Raw genomic sequence first — 17767 nt, 5'->3', positions numbered from 1 at the left:
GAGGACGGTACCGCTTGAAGTAGCATGGAAATGGTTTTGGACCTCAATTCCACATGGACGTTCTCGCTGTAGTTGCTGGGACTACGGTTGCTGCGATGGTCTTAGGACTGAAATTACTACATACAGTTTTACACTCAGGTCTCCTTTAGTGAATAGTGGACTAGTTCAACAAACAGACATCATATAAAACCATCATGAACTTTCTTTTACTCTCACACTATCCGTTGTTACCCAGATGAGGACGGGTTCCCTTCTGAGTCCGGTTCCTCTCAAGGTTTCTTCCTCAGATCATCTTAGGGAGTTTTTCCTCACCACCGTCACCACCGGCTCGCTCCATAGGGATAAATTCACACACTTAAAATCTCCATCCTGTGTTTATATGTTTCTGTAAAGCTGCTTCGAGACAATGTCCATCGTTAAACGCGCTACACAAATAAAACTGAATTGAAAACTGAATTGAATAATACAGGCTCAGGTCAGATCACTCACACTTGCTTTTAGATTTTAGAGTTACAGCATGAGGTATGATGAGATTTCACTTCACTCCCCTTGAAAAGTTGAAAACAAGTGAGAAATACTGTTTAAAGTTAAATATTACATTTATTTCTATTATACGTTATATTACTGGTTAAAATAGTAGCAACAGTTTTGTACTGGACAAATTCTTACAAATACTCTTCTTTTTTTTTCTTTCTTCCAAATTACACAGTGTATTACAGGACTATGCAGCACAGTGTTGTTGAATTCCTGATTCTGATTGGCCAGGAGGTGTTGATTCATTTTATCAATAATAATAATAATAATAATAATAATAACAACAACAACAACAAAAGCAAAAACAACAATAATGTAAAACTTTATCACTTACATATTCTGGCAATTTACTTAATCGAGATCTAAATAACAGAAAATCAACACAAAATAGTGATTTAGGCTACCATCATGTCAGAGAGAGAGAGAGAGAGAGAGAGAGAGAGAGAGAGAGAGAGAGAGAGAGAGAGAGAGAGAGAGAGAGAGAGAGAGAGAGAGAGAGAGAGAGAGAGAGAGAGAGAGAGAGAGAGAGAGAGAGAGAGAGAGAGAGAGAGAGAGGACACTTGTGTGTAAGTTTACTAAAGCCCTACTTTATCACCATAAACCAGGACCACAATCACGCAGTTTCCGAACTCCAGCACTCGTTCAGGACAAATATTTAAACAGGCATTGAAATCACATTGCTCACACCCACAGCATCACAGAGACGTCGAGGTAACGTTTGGCATTCTGTTTCTCCTGAAACACACATGCTTGAACATATCAGCTCTTTAGAGTGGAAGCAGGTGTGTTGGAGCAGGGAAAACATTCAAATATGCAGCACAGGGAGGAGGAGGAGGAGGAGGAGGAGGGGGGGGGGGTGTTCTTCAGGACCAGGGTTGGGAATTAATGTCTTTCAGGATAGGAAATCATGCAAAGTTGCAAACCCGAACGATAACAGTGGAATATAATGAACATGCCAGGTTAACTGATTAACACAAGAACTGATTCGAGCAAAACTGTAACCTGTACATGGCTAAGAAATCTATATGCACCTATTTATAGTTTGCACATGCATTCTTGTTAAACACAGATATGATCTGATCGGAGCAAAAAATCAATAAAAAATTCCAAAACAGCTTGTCATGTGAAGATAGCCTTAGTACTTAGCCTTAATGACCAGTTAGCATGTGATTACTCAGTGAAAACACTGTAGTTCATGGTGGGTTTTTTTTTTTTTTTCCCTTTTGCTTTCTTTAAATATTATCAACACTGAATAAATAGAAGTTAGTCACTCGGACATCTTGATTGTTGTTGCTTCTCCTTGTGCATTTTAAGAATCAAATTGTCTGCATTACTGAAAGCTTGAATCTACTTTATGAATAAACCAAAAGAGCCAGTCGTCAGATATTGAAGATGGATGCAACTGCTGGTGGTTTACTGGAAGACATAAACAAAACCCAAAAACACACGAACAAAAAACAGACGAAAGAATCGTAAATATATTGAAATAACATCAAGTGAAATGAGCCATTGAGATCGGGATCGATCTCTCTCTCTCTCTCTCTCTCTCTCTCTCTCTCTCTCTCTCTCTCTCTCAGCAACAATAGGTAACACATGACAAAGAGAAAATGGGATTTAAATAGGGTTATTAATTAGGGCAAACACAAAACAGGTTTTGTCACATGTGTGGAGTCATGTGATTTAGGCTGCTGGGAAATGGAGTCCATTTTGCAGATATAAATCAGCGCTGATTTCTTTTCATATCTGCATATTCTTTTTCACTGAACTCAGAAATGGCATTCTTTTCCTTGTAATGATGTGAGAACCCTGACCTTTAACCTCTGACACGCTGCTGTTAGAAAATATCCATTTACCATCCACTTCATCACTCATCATGTACACCTGATCATTAGGTTAGAAACCTTTATTAATCCCCATGAGGGGAAACTCATTTACACATTAACGTTACACATCACAAACAATGAGACGCTGCAGCACAATCAATCCATACAATAATGACACAGTTTCATTACGTAAAAACCTCACACCGCAGCAGGAATAAAAGTCCACCTCCCTCGCTCAGTAGAACACTGAGCATCACTAATCTCACACTAAATACTATCTACTGGATGACCTTCATAAGTCATTTTTCAATGCATAAAGTCAATGAATAAATGGAAATGTAATTGCACTGGAGAAGAACTACTGTAAACATAAGAACTGCTATTAATACAACGCAACAGAGTCGAATCATGTCGGATATTTGGTGTAATACCCACGTTTCCATGAGAACACACCCAGAGAAATGAAACAGTTAGAATAAGGTGCAGCGGATTATTGACGCAAGGGTATGCAGATTGTATCACAAGCATAATTTATATATGGAGGATCAAACAGATGTGCCGTAACAGTGTGTCATGAATCACAGTTACACACGGTGCCAGAGCATCTAGCAGCTTAAGGCTTTTGTTTTATTGTGAACCACACCTGACTCTGCACTGAGTAGACCTCTTGATAAGACCAATAACCTTTCATATGACTAATCACGCTGCTTTTTTTTTTGTTATCAGACTCTTATAGACTCCATAAGCGGCCTCTCTGCATCACTTCACTTCACTCTGACACAGAGCAGCGCTCCGACACATCGACTTCCAAAAACATTCCACTTCCACGTCCGAGATAAGCAATATCATTCCCGTTTTTATCCAGATGGAGGTCTCCACGAAGCGCTGGTTTGCATGGACGGCTCTCTGCATCGCTGTGTTAGTGATGTCAGGTGAGAAATAAGAATGAAAGTCTTTTCTCTAATTCCTTGATTTAAACATGCGATTATTTTTTTATGAGCAGTTCTTTTTCTTTATGTTACAAATATTCGTCCAGTGAAAATCCAGTTCAACTTTTTTTTTCTTTCTTTCTTTTTTTTTTTTTTTAAGTGGAACTGGAGACTTGTGAAAGAATGCAAGAAATACTTCCACGGTAGAATATAATATCTTAAACATTTATACACGTGATCAAATGTTGGACTGCATGAGAGCGGTCAGCTTTTATCAAAGTGTACCATGTACATTTTATCCAGTTATATTAAGAGATGATCTTAGGGGTCATAGTTCCAGTTTCTCTTTCTTATTATTTTTCCTCTTTAAAAAATTAATTAATAAAAATATGTTATTCCTTCTGTGTTTATTTTATTTATTTATTTATTTATTTAATTGTATTAATTTAATGTATTTTTATTTCTAGTATTTTTAACACATACTTTGTTTAACATAGTTTAAAATTTGAACTTTTATTTGTTTAATATTTCTTTCTTTCTTTACTTACAACCATCTTGAGCAAAAATTAATATCAGAATAAATTTTTTAAAAATTGTGTTTTATTTTAATAATAAAACCGTAGTGTTTTAAAAAGAAAGTAAGCATATTTACAGTGTGATGTAAAGTGCATTGTAATTATTGGGGGTGGGGGGGGGGGGGGGTTTATTAACTAAAAATTTAATAATAATTTTAAAAAAGTAAAGTGTTATTGTTTATTTGTATAATTGTGTGGTGGCCTGGGGAAACGTCAACATTTTCTATTATCCATATATAATTCTGAAAGCTATAGGTTTTCCTGAACTGAAATATGTTCAAGAACTAAGTTTAAAAGTCTAGCTACACAAAAAAAGTGAAACATTGTTGAAAATTTTTTAATAATAATTGAGGCGACTACTGTATAGTGATCTTATTTCCATTTAATTGACCATAACTCAATTATTTCTTTACAAATAATACATATGACAGTGAAAATTGTTGATCTTTATACAGTTGAGCTACAACTATTTTTGCAGTTGTGCTTATTCACCTGGCTCCTTCTTTACCTTAGATGATGCAGAAAGCTTGTGAAAGTTACAAAACCATTTCTGAACTGCTTTTGGTAAAAACACGTTTATGTTTTCTTAAAGTACGTCTTAAATTATGTCACAGACAGAAAAACGCAAAATGTTTTTTGCACTTTGCCCCGAATGGAGTTGTAATGATAACCAATGAAATGATATTTCCCTAGACCGCCACAGGAATATTAACAGCATTCAGATAGTAACGATGATGTGTAACGCTGTGTCACACTGCAGCCTCTGCTGAAAGTGCAAATCTGGAGACATCACAGAAGCTGGCCGCTGATTATGAGTTCGATTATTACTTCACCATTGAGATCATGAACCGCATCTACAACGATTCCCTCACCGACCCCGATTCTCCTTATTATAAGATGATGTACAGTGAAGTTAGCGGCGCAGTGAGTGTTCACTTCATATTTGCTTTCACAGACACGTTGTATACATTGAACATCAGGCATTTAATACCCCGATTCCGAAAAACTTGGGACAGTATGGGAACTGCTCATTAAAAACAGTGATTTGTAAATGAACTTTGACTTGTATTTGATGTTTTATCTAATCAACCGCATAGTTTTTTTTTTAAGGTAAATGTTTATTTTGAAATTGCATGCAACACGTTCCAAAAAAGTTGGGACAAGGGAAATTTAGGACTAATAGCGATGTGACGAGTTGAAATAAGAAGGTGATGTGAAACAGGTGAGACAATCATCTAATCATAGTATATAAGTAGCCTCCAAAAAATGTATTTCATCAGCAAGGATGGGTCGAGGTTCGGCAATCTGCCAACAGATGCATCAGAGAATAATCCGACACTTTGAGAAGAACATTTCCCAAAGACAAATCGGTAGGATTTCGGGCATTTCACTTTCTACAGTGCACAATATAATTAAAAGATTCAAGGAATCCGGTCAAATCTCGGTGCGTAAAGGGCGAGGCCGTAAACCACTTCCGAATGCTGGTGATCTCCGATCCCTCAGACGTCACTGTCTTAAAAACCGCCTTGAGTCTGTAATGGAGATCCTGACATGGGCTCGGGAATACTTTGGTAAAGCTTTGTCAGTCAACACCTTTCGCCGCTGCATCCACAGATGTAAGTTAAGGCTTTACTATGCAAAGCAGAAGCCACACATCAACATTGTCCAGAAGCGCCGCCGACTTCTAAGGACTCTATGGTCTGTCATGGTATGGGGGTGTGTCAGTGCCCATGGCGTGGGTGACTTTATCTATCATTAATGCAGAAAGATATGTACACATTTTGGAGCAATATACGCTGCCATCCAGAGCAGGTCAACGCCAAACCACATTCTGCCCGGATTACAAGCGCATGGTTGCGTAAGCAGAGAGTGTGGATGTGAGCATGGCCTCCCTGCAGTCCTGACCTGTCTCCCATTGAGAAAATGTTGCGCATTATGAAGTCCCCGTACAGTTGCACAGCTGAAGAAATACATAATGGATGAACAGGGAAAATTCCGCTTGCTAAACTTAACCAACTGGTGTCTTCACTCAAATGCTTAATAAGTGTTAAAAGAAAATGAGATGTTACACAGTGGTAAACAGATGACTGTCCCAACTTTTTTGGAGTGTGTAGCAGTCATCAGATTTGAAATGAGTGTATATTTTAAAAAATAAATTAAGTTCACAAAGTATTGGGGTTATAAATTCTAACCATCAAATATATCAGGCATGCAAATACATATGGTACTCTAAGCTGCTACATTTAACCTTGATTTGTTTATTTTTAAGTTCTACTCTGTCTTTGGCTGCTCCAGCTGTGCCAATAGTGCAGCTTATCATGGTGTGACATCCATGAGTTTCAGGTACAATACTTCAGTACTAAGTGCAGTAAAAGCAGTTAGCTAACAGATTACGATAATCACCTCATATTATTATTTATTATTACAGAAAGGGATCAGTGATTGCAGACACCACCATTGCGTTCAAAGGTACTCCGACCAATCCCGTTTTGCTCAGATTTGTTTTTCTGGATGGCCTCAACAGCAATAATGAAATTAATGGCCTTCAAATCAACCCTGATACCATACAGGGTAAGCATGCACAAAACACACACACACACACACACACACACACACACACACACACACATACACATACACATACACACACACACACACACACGCACACACAATGTACTTAATACAAATGTCTGTGAAATCACAATGTGAAATACTAACACTGATCTCTCTACAGACTCTTATGTAACAACCACAACACCAACAACCAAGACAACACTGACAACAACAACTACTACCACATCTCCCACCACAACAATAACCACCACAACACCGACAACAACCACTACCACTACAACAACCACAAGACCAACAACAACCACCACAATACCAACAACCACCACAACACCAACAACAATCACCACCACAACCACAACACCAACAACCAACACAATACCAACAACCACCACAACACCAACAACAACAATCACTACCACAACCACAACACCAACAACCACCACAACACCAACAACAACAATCACTACCACAACCACCACAACACCAACAACCACCACAACACCAACAACAACAATCACTACCACAACCACAACACCAACAACCACCACAACACCAACAACAACAATCACTACCACAACCACCACAACACCAACAACCACCACATCACCAACAACAACAGTCACTACCACAACCACAAGACCAACAACCACCACAATACCGACAACAACCACAACACCAGCCACACCAACAAAAACCACCACCACAACTACCACACCAAACACAACCACCACAAAACAGAAAACAACCACAGCAACTAGCAAAGAAACCTCCAGGCCTCCAATTCCCCACCCAACAATGCATCCAGAACACATTTCCTCCAGCACCAGCAATAAGTCCTCTTCCAACACAACAAGCAGTCATTCAGTAAGCAGCCCTGAGACCCACACTGGAGTTACAAACCCTTCCTCCACCAACAACAAAGATAGCAGAACAGAACATGTTCTCACGAACAGCAGCCCATCATCTAACCAGGGTGAAGGAGTCCCTGGCTGGGCGATCGCTTTACTCGTGCTGGCTGCCATCGCCATCCTGCTCCTCATCATCATAATCATCATCCTGGTAGGAATTCCTTTATAGCCATTTCAGTCACTGCACGTGCACAACCACAGCAAGACCTTAGTTATGAAATAGTTTTATAATTAGAAAGCGAATCCCAAATCCCTACAACCAGCACAACTTCACAACTTTCACTGATATGAAGATGGATATGAAAACAGCTCCAGAGATGACTGACATTCAGAGAGTTTAAACCTAGCTTCTTTGATTAGTTTACATTTGTGGTATAACTGTTATTCATTTCTTCTTGTCCTGTCTGACTTTGTGTTTCCCCAGCTGCTAAGATGGTGCTGTGTGGATAATGGCGACGACGTTCGTTCTCTGCCACCACAAGAACACACTCCCTACATGAGAACCACCTTCAGAGAGCCGCTGTCTGTTCCAGCTTACAGCCCTCACACACCGCAAAAGAACCTTTATCCTTTCGTAAGAGCCCCTCTTGATACGCTCTGCTCTCAGTTTGCACATAAAACACACAATAAACACCGACATCAGATACCAATGTGTTCTAATCACACCAGCGCTGATGCAAAATTAGCTAGGAGGTCTGTCTAAAGATGTCTAAAACCCTCACAATCCACAAAACTTTGCAATCACCCCCCCCCCCCCAATAATTTATAATCTCCACAATGTCTAATGAGATATTTGTGTCTTTCGATTGTGTCTTCACTAGGACGATCTACCTCAAAGCCCAAAACCTAAACCCAACCGGACAGGGACGTACGAGGTGAACCCAGAGAAATAATGAAGTTAAGCGGCAAAGCTGTAACTGAGGTATGTCACGAACATGCACAAACTTCACTGTGTTTTCCAAAGTCTTGTTTTTTTTTTTTTTTCTTAGTCTGTAGCTAGCGCTAACTTTTATACTGCAAAGTCATTTCTCATTTTCTACATTGGACTGATTGTAAAACAGGCCGTGGAAGGACAATGGAAAACTAAGGCTCGGTTATAAAAAGACATACACTATGGGTCAAAAGTTTGTGGACATTCGACTGAACTATTTCTCATGATCTTAAAAACCTTTTGATCTGAAGGTGTACGATTAAATGTTTGAAATCGGTAAACTTTTGTCCGGTAGCATAATATTTTTAGAAATCCTAGTAATCACACTAGAAGAAATGAGTAGAATTCACACAGACAACAGCTAATTATGAAGCGAATTACAGGCGAACACTTTTTACCAGACACCTGTTTTGGGGGTTCCCATGTTCAGCACTAGATTTATTTGCGACGTCACACTCCACAGTAGGTGTTAATGGCTCATATGAAAGCAGACACTCAAAGTATTTATTTCCCCCCAGCCTACTAGGTTTAAATGTTATATTTTTATTGTGGTACCAATAAAAAAGCTTTAGTTTCTGTCTGTTTTATCTCTGCACCAGTATTGTTGTGGAAAGGTGCGAATTGTTTGCCCATGAGGAGGCTCACACCCTTCCAAGTTCCCATCGCCCTGCTCACCAGCAGCCAAACACAGAGTCACGATACTCTACACACAGAAACCCAACAGTGTCCTGACTAACCTTACAACAGACGTGTGGCGATAAAATAATTTGTTTGTTTATACTGATTGAAAATGTCCGATAAGTCGATTTCGATTCCGGCGGTGCAATGGCACGCCAGTGTACTGGGAGAAATGGTTAATGAGTGCAGAGTGAAACCTGCAGCAAAGGATTTTGTTCAGGGGTCAGAACATGAGTTTCAGTGAATATATGATATATTTTGTATACTTCTCTGGGTACAACCTTCAGAATGCTGGAAGCGGAAATTTGATTGGCACTTCACATTTCTATGCACTGATTTCCGTTAAACTTTTGAAGACTGCAGCCCAGCGAGGACACTGCTTTATTGTAACACGATGCATTTACGTTTATGACATTTGGCGGACGCCCTTACCCAAAGCGACTTACATTTGTCTCATTTATACATCTGAGCAGTTGAGGGTTAAGGACCTTGCTCAAGGGCGCAGCAGTGGCAGCTTGGCGGTGCTGGGGTTTCAATTCATGACCTTCCAATTAGTAGACCACTGAGCTACCCATGAATAGTCACTGGTTAAAAAAAGGTCACGGAGTTCATTTCATCTTTAAAAGTTATTCAAAGGTTTTGTGTGAAGCACAACAATGACCATCCTTTAGTTGGGCATCTGCTGTGCCAGTCAAATGTGTGAAAGTTGGCCCCGTTTACTGCAAAAACATACCAGACTCTGTAGCAACGCTAGTGATCTGGCTTGGGAGACTACAGAAGCAACTCTAACAGGACAAAAACTAAGCCAGTCTCCTCCGGTATAAGTCTGTACGCTATTTTAGAGGCAGGACAAACATACTGATGCCTGGTAGATTAATATTACGAATTCTCTCGTGAAGCTTTCTTCAGCATCTTGTTAATCAGTTAGAGCCACCAGTCCAAAACGATGCCACGTTTCCTCCCTTTAAAACAACAAGCAACGGCGTTAAAAGAAAACATGAAGCTATGGTGATTCCTTTATGGGGTTGTTTTATTTTGTGTGTGTGTGTGTATGTGTGTGTGCGAAAGCTATTGAAGCCATTGTATATGAAGTCTTTTCACTCTGAGCAAACATTAAGCTAAGTACCACAGTCATCACCTTCTCTGCTATCGTTTGTATAACACCCATCCGCTACTGTTCTACAATCGTTCTTTAATGCAGACAAACAGGCTGTGGTTGACTCTCGGTCACCTGGGATTAGAGAGAGTGATTTTAATTCTGTACATCCATGATAAATCGATCCTTCAGCGCATGACGTGAGCGCAACAGGTCTGATTCAGCGCACTTACTGGGAGTGGCTTGCTTTAAACAAAGACCAGTGTACTAATGTAAAGGCGCTAAACACTAAACACTGGCCCGCTGCATTTACTCAACTGGGAGCTTTCACCCAAACCCGATATAATTCAGTTTGAGCACAGAGCTGAGCAGTTCAGGCTCGTTAACTTCTAACAGAACATTTCAAATCTACCAGGTTTATAGCTTATAACAACTAAAAAGTTACAGGTTTACCTCTGACTGTTAAAAAACGCTGACACAGGAGACTCCTTCCATAAATATGAAATAAACATCTCCGTACTGAAAATGTCACCATATCGACAATCACGCTATATGTATTTGTCACTATAGAAACGATAACGTATTAGAAAGAGCGCATTGATATAAACCTGTGATTAACTGCTGTCCGAGCTGCTGTTATAGGAAATTAATCAACGCCTTATTAAACAGCCATCTAAACTGACCCTTAACTCTTTTTGGGACACTTATAAAGGTCAATAAATGACTCGTTTTATGACGATTTGGCACAGAATCTATGGGATCATCAGATATTATCAATCCATGACAACGGAATATATACATAATGCCGTAAGCTTATTTATATATCCACCGTGTCTAACGGTCACGCCTTTGGCCGACACATCCTCACCCTGTTACTCAGTCAGAATGCAGAATGTGGTGAGAGAATAAGCCGGGGAAGGGCTTGTGCAATCAAAGCTCACTCCTACACGGTTCTTTATGACTCCGAATGGCCAAAATGTCCACAACTGACTCATTTCACCATGAGTCGGCACGTGCTGGTGAAATGCGAGACGCTGGAGAAAACTTCAGCGCTTATACAGTTGAGAAAAGCTCGAAAAGTATTAGTGACCTACTGTACGTCGGTCAAATATGGGTTCATTTACGTTTATTCACGTTTATCCACGTTTATCCCAGTGGATCTTCATGTGAGCCGAGCTCCAACCCAGTGACAGCTGAGATGTCGAGGTTTAAATGAATCATTCCGGCAGAAATCAAATTTTGCCACAAACCTCAAATGTAAATTGATCAGCCAGGACATGACTGAAGTTTTTGGTGGGCTTTAAGATGGCTGCTAGTATTGCTTACATAGTTTTGTTTATTTCCCGACATATTAAAAACCAATTTGATATGATTTGAGTTGAGTTTTTGCACGTAAGGTTTTCATCAGCCTCGAGGCTCCACTGCAGAATTAAAGAAGCTGATTTCAGACAGCAAACATTTCCTGGCTGTCAACGGTCCAACAGCTCTGAGAGTAAATGCGTAATTAGCCCAAAACTGAAAGACTACAAAATAATGGATTTTTGGCCCAATTTCAAGTAAATGCTTTATTAATGGAATCTTACTTTTGGGCCACTTTTGGCACACATTACCCCGGACATTGCCATAAGCCATAATGCACCTAAACTCAACCAAAATCTGGCAAAGAGTCTGGCAGGTCTGAGATTTTAACCTTCACTTTTCTCATAAAACTGAGTGTGAAGCCCGGGTTCAACGTTATATTCTTTTTTTTACATTTTATCCAAAGCTAATGACTGTTATGTTCACTCTTACAGATTTTAAAGAGTTGCTGTGGACTGAAAAACGGTGTGGACGCCACCTGCTCATGACGTCCGCTTCTCGACAAAAATCATCATCTCAGGAATATGTATAAGTATTATAGCCAAGTCATATAAAAATTGGTGTCATACTATTTATTATCCATTTATTTAAAGTGATTCTGAGGCAAGCGCTTTGAATCTTATCTGAGGGAAAGATCTACAGTCACAATTAAGCAAAAAACAACGGTAAATGGCAGGATTCTGGATTTATATATATATATATATATATATATATATATATATATATATATATATATATATATCCAGAATCCTGCCATTTCTATTGTTTTATCTGATCTCATGACTTTGTAAAACTTATAATTGTAAAGAATTATTGTAAAAATATAAATATGTTTTGTATTGTTGTATTAACCATGTAAAGGCTTGGGGAAATAAATAAAACTCTGTTGAAATAAATAATAACTTTTGTCTGTTGTCAATTAGAATAATGTTCATTCTATTCAACCGCTTGAATATAAATGTTCGTTTGTCTAGTTTCTGAGACTGCGTGTGTGGTAGTCTTGTGTTTTTATGAAAATATATATTGTTACGCATTTTAGATTTACTATTCCAGCTATTTCCTGCAATTGCAAGCTTCTTGTTGTTTTGCACTAGCAGTTTGGAGTTTAACTGGTGAATCTGATTGTTCATTGCTAGGCTTAAGTTAGCTATAAGTACATTCATTTATCTATAAATCCCTATGTCAGTGTGTGAGAAAAAGGAAACAAACAGGGGGTTAAAAGGTGGCAAATCAAGTCTGAAAATATTTCAGATCAAATATTTCAGATATCAGGCTGAACTGGATTAATGCAGTTTAAATTTGACATCAAGCATCACGCCCTCGTGTGTTCTTACATCAGCACCAGTGTTAATCTTTAACTCCTCCCTTATGTTAAAGTGCCATTAAAGAACTGGCTCTAACAAACAAACTGGTCTTTTGAACGACTCTCTAAAACGAACCATGAGAATCACTCAGCGAAAACGAACGAATTCAAAGTCATTTACATTTACATCTCCATCTTTAGGTTATTTAGGGGAAACATTATTGTGTATTTAAACTGTTTAGATCAACTGACACGTGCTATTGTGTACTCAACTTTGGTTTCCTCATCAAAGCACGGCTATGAATCTGCAACATTTCTCTCCAGTTAAAAGAGCTGACGTTATTAAAGACTGAGAGATAGTATGAACTTGTGGTCAGTATTGTAGGCTGTACATCATTTCTGGAATTTGCTCCAAAATACTGAATCAAATTAATTACAAAAAAAAAAAAAAATGAATCAATTCATTAGATAAGCAAAGGGAATCGTAACGCCCATCGCCAGTGACCGGAGATGGCATCGTTCACATTAACTGAATGAACATTATCAGCTACTATAAACACAGTTATGATGCACTTGGTGATAAGATTTGTTTACATTGTGAGTGTATAACCACGCAATGAGGTAGAGCAACAATGAACAGTAAAAGGTTAAGCAGACAATGCAAGGTGTAACCAAACAAACATCTAAGGTTGCCAAGGTAATATCTCTCGCAAATTCAATTAAAGCCAAACTCTTCCACATACACACAGCTGCACACCATTAATCCCATACGATCTGGACATCACGCTGATTTAAGTGCTGATAGTCCATCTTCTACTGCGTATGTTCAGGAGTCTTGTATGCATGTATGTGGATATGTAGTATATTTATAAGTGCCCTGCTGTAAACAGTGCTCACTCTACACTGTTAGGAAAGAGAAAGTAACATTAATAAGTGTTATAGGCATTAGTGTTACAACCCCTGGAAAAAATGATGGAATTGCCACACTTAGAGGATGCTCACCTGGATTTTTTACTTCGCAGCTAATAAAGAAATCACAGATATGGCACAAAACAATGTTTGTTTAATAGCTGGACATTCTGGCTTCGTGAAACACACCTCAAACAAATTACATGAAACTAGTTTAATTAATGGTGTTTTTGTTTTTTGTTTTCCCAGATCAAGCAGAGGAAAAAATTATGGAATCACTCAACGTCGAGGAAAACATGATGGAACCACCTTGTAATTTACATTTCTAAAACAAATACCAGCACTAAATGTGATTTTTTTGTTGTTGTTGTTGTTGATGATGATTCCATAATTCTTTCCTCAACATTGAGTAATTCCATCATTTTTTCCTCTACTTGAGCTGGGAAAAATACGCCATTAATTAAAACAATTGGATTTAATTTGAGGTATCTTTCACGAAGCCAGAATGTTCTGCTATTAAACAAAAATTGTTTTGTGTCATATCTGTGAATTGTTTATTTGCTATTAAGTAAAAACATCCAGATGAACATCCTCTAAGTGTGGCGATTCCATCATTTTTGCCAGGGGTTGTAACAGCCAATTCGAATTAATGAGCAAATTATTTAACTAGCTCGTGCCACAGACCATCGAGATGGATGATTTCCTTCAGCGGTTTGCAGAGTCCCAGAAAGGACACAAGAAGAAGGGGGAAGGGGGTAACCACAATTAGAGTCTTTAATCAAAGCATAGGGTTCCTGTGATTTATTTAAGAGCTTGGTATTTAAGAGCTTAATCTTATCCGAAGGAAAGATTTGTAATGATAAGCTACAACAGCAGGAAATGACACTGGGTTCCACCCCGGTCAGCCAAGAACAGGGATCTGAGACTGCAGTGGGCAGCGGATCGGTGAACCTATACGTTAGAGATAGTAACCCAATACAAACACATTATTCAGAATGAACAGATACAGATACAGACACAGATACAGATCGGAGGTGCACCGTTCGGGTTTTTTTTTTTTTATCATCAGCAGTTTGCTGCAGTAACCATGACCTCCAAAAATATATTTCTACCACATTTCTGTACAAAATGGGCTGAAATTCACAAAAGAAACATCTCACACAGGCCGCATGTCTCTGCTGGCGAATCCCAAACTAATTATTTAACTCATTTTTTAAAATATTAACTTGTACGTTAATTCGTTGTACATGTTTCTCATCGTTCTTCAACGATCGCTCTCCATTGTTATTAACAGAAAATCTTACCGGAAGATCCGACAGTATTACCATGAAAAAACTGCTTAAAGAACCCCGTTTTCGACTCGCAGCAACACCGGAAATGCATCCCCGCTTTGGTGGATGACGCTTCGATGCGGTGACAATGCAGTTTTCCGATCTTTCTAGGATGTAACAAACCCCCAAAGAAACGAAAGAAAGAAAATCTGATCCAGCGCTATTAAGTGTTGTTGTCATCTATAAACAACAGTCCCCCGATCCGGAGAAAGATGTTTTAAAAGATAGTTAGCTAGCTTAGTCATATTAGATACAGCAGATATAAAAAGTCTACACTCCCCTTTAAAAATGGCAGGTTTGTGTGATGTAAAAATGTTTCTTTTTTTTTTTTTTTTTTTTAAATTAAGCCAAGATAGACCATGCAGGAAACTTTTCTACCTTTATTGTGAAATTGTAACCTATAAATTCACGTGGGGGGAAAAAAAAAAAGAGGAATCGTTTTAGGGTGGAAAAATGAAAAATAAAAAATATACAATAACCTGGTTGCGTAAGTGTGCACACCCCTAAACTAATACTTAGTTGAAGCAGCTTTAGATGTTATCCCAGCGTTCAGTCTTTTTGGGTGAGAGTCGATCAGTTTGGAGCGTCTCGACTTAGCAATGTTTTGCCATTCGTCCTTGTTAAAGTGTTCTAACCCTGTCAGGTGGGCTGGGCGTCTCCTGTACACAGCTCTCTTCAGGTCACCTCACAGATGTCATGCTGAAAGGTGAAATTCCTCTTCGCCGTAAGTGTTTTCGCAGAAGTCTTAAGGTTTTGCACCAGAATTGGCTGGTATTTGGAGCTGTTCATTATTCCCTCCACCCTGATTAAACCCCCAGTTCCAGCTAAAGAAAAGCAGCCCCAAAGAATGATGCTGCCACCACCATGCTTCACCGTAGGGATGGTGTTCTTTTTGTGCCAAACATATCTTTTGGTTTTATGGCTAAAAAGTTCAACTATGGTCTCATCAGATCCTTAGGCGTTATTCCACATAGGTGTTCTCCCCCCAGTGCTTTACTATAGTCCGATGAAACACTTGCCATGCAAGCTCAGCTCTAACTGTGAGTCGCAGTGAAACATAAAGCACACAATAATTAAAACCTGACAAAATGTTCACCATGTAACATGCTCGTTAATCAGGGCATTGAGTAGGTCATGTGAAGTCCAGGCTGTACCTGGTTCTATGTTTAGCTACGTGTGTGCGTCACAGCGTAATCACTAAGCATTTATTTCTCCATTATTAATCATCTACATTTCCCATGGAACAGTCATATCTGTGAGAAGGAATCGGTTTAGGACGCACACAAGCACACCCACACGCACTATCGCTTAAATAAGCGTTTACGCAACTAAACATCGTAATCTAATAATAATGTAATCAAATTTTTATTTTGTCTAATTGGTTTTGTAGCATTGCTCCTCCTGTGCTTCATAAAGGTTTGGAGTATTTGTGGTTAATCTTTTGTATTTTCAAACGCACAGTATTATTATTGCGGAGGTGTTTTAGTGCTTTATTTTTAATAGCAACAAAACGATTGCCGTTTCTTTTATTCATTTTGTCCATTTAATTTACTGAGTTTGTGCCTTTAAAGGAAAAATCCACCCTGAATGACTTGTATATTAATGATTAGGATTTAACATGTGGTCTTCAACTGTGCACAAGTATCGTGTGCAATTGTACCCATAATGCCACTCGATTAGCTGCTGATAGTGGTGCGGTGGGATTTAGCTCTCACTTCGTTTCTACCTAGAGTGATGCGGCGGCGCTTTACTCACCTGTACACTCTGCTGAACTAGATCAGCTTCCACAGCTTCAACATTCATGCCAACACCATCCGTCTCTCATCATCGCGTGGCTCTGCTGAAACTCAGCGCAACTGTATTGTATGAGTTGCTGAAATGCATTCTGGGACTGTGAGTCCAGTGTTTCCCCAACCTGATCAGTAATGACCATTAACGTTATTCACAGGTGACGTGGGTTGACGTGACAAGCGTAAGGATCTGAGAGACTTTGACAAGGACTAAATTGTGATGGCTCGACGACTGGGCCAGAGCATCTCCAGAATGGCAGGTCTTGTGGGGGGTTCCCCGTATGCAGTGGTTATTACCCACCAAAAGTGGTCCAAGGAAGGACAACCGGTGAACCAGTGACAGGGTCATTGACGCACATGGGGAGTGAAGGCTAGCCCGTCTGGTCTGATCCCACAGAAGAGTTAAAGCTGGCTACGATATACAGTGTCTGAACACAGTGCAGTGTATGGCGTTGCGTAGCTGCAGACCGGTCAGAGTGCCCATGCTGACCCCGTGTACACCACCAAAAGCTCCTACAATGGGCACATGAGCATCAGAACTGGACCATGGAGCAATGAAAGAAGGTGGCCTGGTTCGATGAATCATGTTTTCTTTTACATCATGTGGATGGCCGGGTGAGTGCGCATCACTTGAGATGTCACCAGGATACACTATAATAAGGCAAGCCAGTGGAGGCAGTGTGATGCCCCGGGCAATGTTCTGCTGGGAAACCTTGGGCCCTGGCATTCATGTGGATGTTACTTTTACACATACCCCCTACCTAAACATTGTGCAGACCGAGTACACCCCTTCATTTCAATGGTATTCCCTAACGGCAGTGGCCTCTTTCAGCAGCATAATGCTCCCTGCTACACTGCAAAAACTGACTCGGCCTCCGAATTCCCCAGATCTCAATCCGATCCAGCGTCTGTGGAACATTCTGGAAAAAAAAAAACTCTGATCCATGGAGGCCCCACGTCACAACTTACAGGGCTTAAAGGATCTGCTGCTAACGTGTTGGTGCCAGATACAACACCACGCCTTCAG

The 17767-nt window shown here is 39.6% G+C and overlaps 2 protein-coding genes across 2 annotated transcripts; both read left to right on the top strand.

The window, feature by feature from the left end:
* The first annotated feature begins 2726 nt into the window (after positions 1–2726).
* On the top strand, positions 2727–7193 carry LOC128628691 (GATA zinc finger domain-containing protein 14-like). Its single transcript, XM_053684210.1, has 6 exons — positions 2727–3289; positions 4622–4785; positions 6131–6204; positions 6290–6432; positions 6596–6715; positions 6760–7193. Exons 1-6 carry the CDS (start codon positions 3223–3225, stop codon positions 7191–7193), a joined length of 1002 nt encoding a protein of 333 aa, XP_053540185.1. The 5' UTR covers positions 2727–3222.
* LOC124628740 (uncharacterized) lies at positions 6829–12112 on the top strand. The gene is made up of 4 exons (XM_047158954.2): positions 6829–7494; positions 7768–7917; positions 8165–8265; positions 11842–12112. Exons 1-3 carry the CDS (start codon positions 7231–7233, stop codon positions 8234–8236), a joined length of 486 nt encoding a protein of 161 aa, XP_047014910.2. The 5' UTR covers positions 6829–7230; the 3' UTR covers positions 8237–8265; positions 11842–12112.
* Positions 12113–17767: the final 5655 nt, after the last annotated feature.

The sequence above is a fragment of the Ictalurus punctatus genome, chromosome 12 (genome assembly GCF_001660625.3).
Source record: "Ictalurus punctatus breed USDA103 chromosome 12, Coco_2.0, whole genome shotgun sequence".
Taxonomy (NCBI): Eukaryota; Metazoa; Chordata; class Actinopteri; order Siluriformes; family Ictaluridae; genus Ictalurus; species Ictalurus punctatus.
Note: the sequence above shows the minus strand (reverse complement) of the source record. Positions and strands in the feature narration are given on the sequence as shown.

Bases quoted from the DNA above. Each gene is read 5' to 3' on its own strand.
- LOC128628691 (XM_053684210.1), top strand. From the start codon at position 3,223: ATGGAGGTCTCCACGAAGCGCTGGTTTGCATGGACGGCTCTCTGCATC. The intron at 6,205-6,289 runs GTACAATACTTC...TTATTATTACAG, and splicing joins GTGACATCCATGAGTTTCAG to AAAGGGATCAGTGATTGCAG. The intron at 6,433-6,595 runs GTAAGCATGCAC...ATCTCTCTACAG, and splicing joins CAACCCTGATACCATACAGG to ACTCTTATGTAACAACCACA.
- LOC124628740 (XM_047158954.2), top strand. From the start codon at position 7,231: ATGCATCCAGAACACATTTCCTCCAGCACCAGCAATAAGTCCTCTTCC. The intron at 7,495-7,767 runs GTAGGAATTCCT...GTGTTTCCCCAG, and splicing joins TCATCATAATCATCATCCTG to CTGCTAAGATGGTGCTGTGT. The intron at 7,918-8,164 runs GTAAGAGCCCCT...TGTCTTCACTAG, and splicing joins AAAAGAACCTTTATCCTTTC to GACGATCTACCTCAAAGCCC.